This window comes from Silene latifolia, chromosome 11 (assembly GCF_048544455.1).
Source record: "Silene latifolia isolate original U9 population chromosome 11, ASM4854445v1, whole genome shotgun sequence".
NCBI lineage: Eukaryota > Viridiplantae > Streptophyta > Magnoliopsida > Caryophyllales > Caryophyllaceae > Silene > Silene latifolia.
In genome coordinates this window covers 161,807,419-161,808,934 of record NC_133536.1, presented here as the reverse complement: position 1 = coordinate 161,808,934, position 1,516 = coordinate 161,807,419, and the positions used below count along the sequence as shown (strand labels likewise).

The window sequence follows — 1,516 nt, the reverse complement described above, 5'->3', positions numbered from 1 at the left end:
TAAAGGTGATGTGGGTTCTATCATGGTAATACTTAGAGCTTTTGCTACTTTTTCTAGGGCTTCTGGTCTACATATGAGCCCTCCCAAGACCAATGCTTATTTTAATGGGGTTCCTGGGGGAGTTAAGGAGGACATATTGCTTGCCACTGGAATTCAGGAAGGGCAGCTCCCATTTAAGTATCTTGGAGTGCCTATTACAGCTGGTAGGTTAACAAAATCTCAAGGTCAAATTTTGGTTGAGAAGATTACTGCAAGAATTGTAAGTTTTGGATCCAGACACTTGTCTTATTCAAGAAGGTTGGTACTTGTTAATTCAGTATTGACTTCTCTATACACTTACTGGATGAACATCTTTGTTATTCCTAAGGGTGTATTGCATAGGTTGAACTCCATCTATCGAAACTATTTGTGGGATGACAGTGTTGATCACCTGAGAGTACCCCCTGTCAGTTGGGCCAAGATTTGTTCACCTAAAAAGGAGGGTGGTCTGGGTTTAAGGGATAGTTTTGTGTGGAATGTAGCTGTTATGGGTAAATTAGTGTGGTGGATCTTCTTTAATCCTGATAAGCTTTGGGTGAAATAGATCAGCCAGATTTATTTAAAAGGCAGGAGCTGGACTGAGTATGTACCCTGTGGTGATATTAGCTGGGGATGGAGATCAGTTTGCAGAGTTCGTGATAAGCTCGGTTCCGGTTCGATCGGGGACAATGGTTACTTGATGCTAAGGGTTATACTGTGAAGAGTGGTTATGAGATGTTGAGAGTGAAGTATCATCCTGTTGATTGGCATAGTATTGTGTGGAACAAGATGGCAATACCTAAGCATAAATTCATCTGTTGGCTTATTGCCAGAGAAGCTTTGCAGGTTAAATCAAAACTGTTTGGTCTGGGTATTGCTCCTGATGATGATTGCTTGCTATATGGGAGTGCTGCAGAGACACATTTGCACTTATTCCAGCAGTGCCCGTATAGCAGAACTATATTGTTAGAAATGGCTCGTTTGTGCCATGTTGCCCTTCCATCTACTGATATACTTAGATTGATTTGGCTGCAGAAATGGTCTAAGTATAGAAGAGGAGTTCTACTTTGTGCTTTTATGGCTTGTTTCTACTTCATTTGGTTGCAAAGGAATAGAGCAAGGGTGGAGCACTCCCTGGTCAAGCCTGCTGAGGTGGTTAGGTCGGCTAGGAATGTTACTAAGATGAGAATTTGTACTTTTCAGAACCAATTGGATATGCTTGATAGGCAATGGTTAAAAAGTATTGAAGTATGTAAATAGAGGCATGTCTCTATCAAATTGGCTTAGTTTGTAAAACTGTTAGGTTGTATTACCTAAGTTTGTGCTTAATGAAATCTTACATTTCAACAAAAAAAAAAAAAAAAAACTTAAATATATACTTCTACGGAATTGCGATCTGAGGATCAACCAAACGTTCATACATAAGTACTTGGTGCTTCTAACGTGCATGACATGGTGAAATAAGCTTGTCAAACTTAGTTTTTATTTATTTATTTTA

General features: G+C 39.4%; 1 protein-coding gene across 1 annotated transcript; it reads left to right on the top strand.

The window, feature by feature from the left end:
* The first annotated feature begins 753 nt into the window (after nt 1-753).
* LOC141614252 (uncharacterized) lies at nt 754-1,278 on the top strand. The gene has a single exon (XM_074433013.1). The coding sequence runs from the start codon at nt 754-756 to the stop codon at nt 1,276-1,278; it is 525 nt and encodes a 174-aa protein (XP_074289114.1).
* Nucleotides 1,279-1,516: the final 238 nt, after the last annotated feature.

Bases quoted from the DNA above. Each gene is read 5' to 3' on its own strand.
- LOC141614252 (XM_074433013.1), top strand. From the start codon at position 754: ATGTTGAGAGTGAAGTATCATCCTGTTGATTGGCATAGTATTGTGTGG.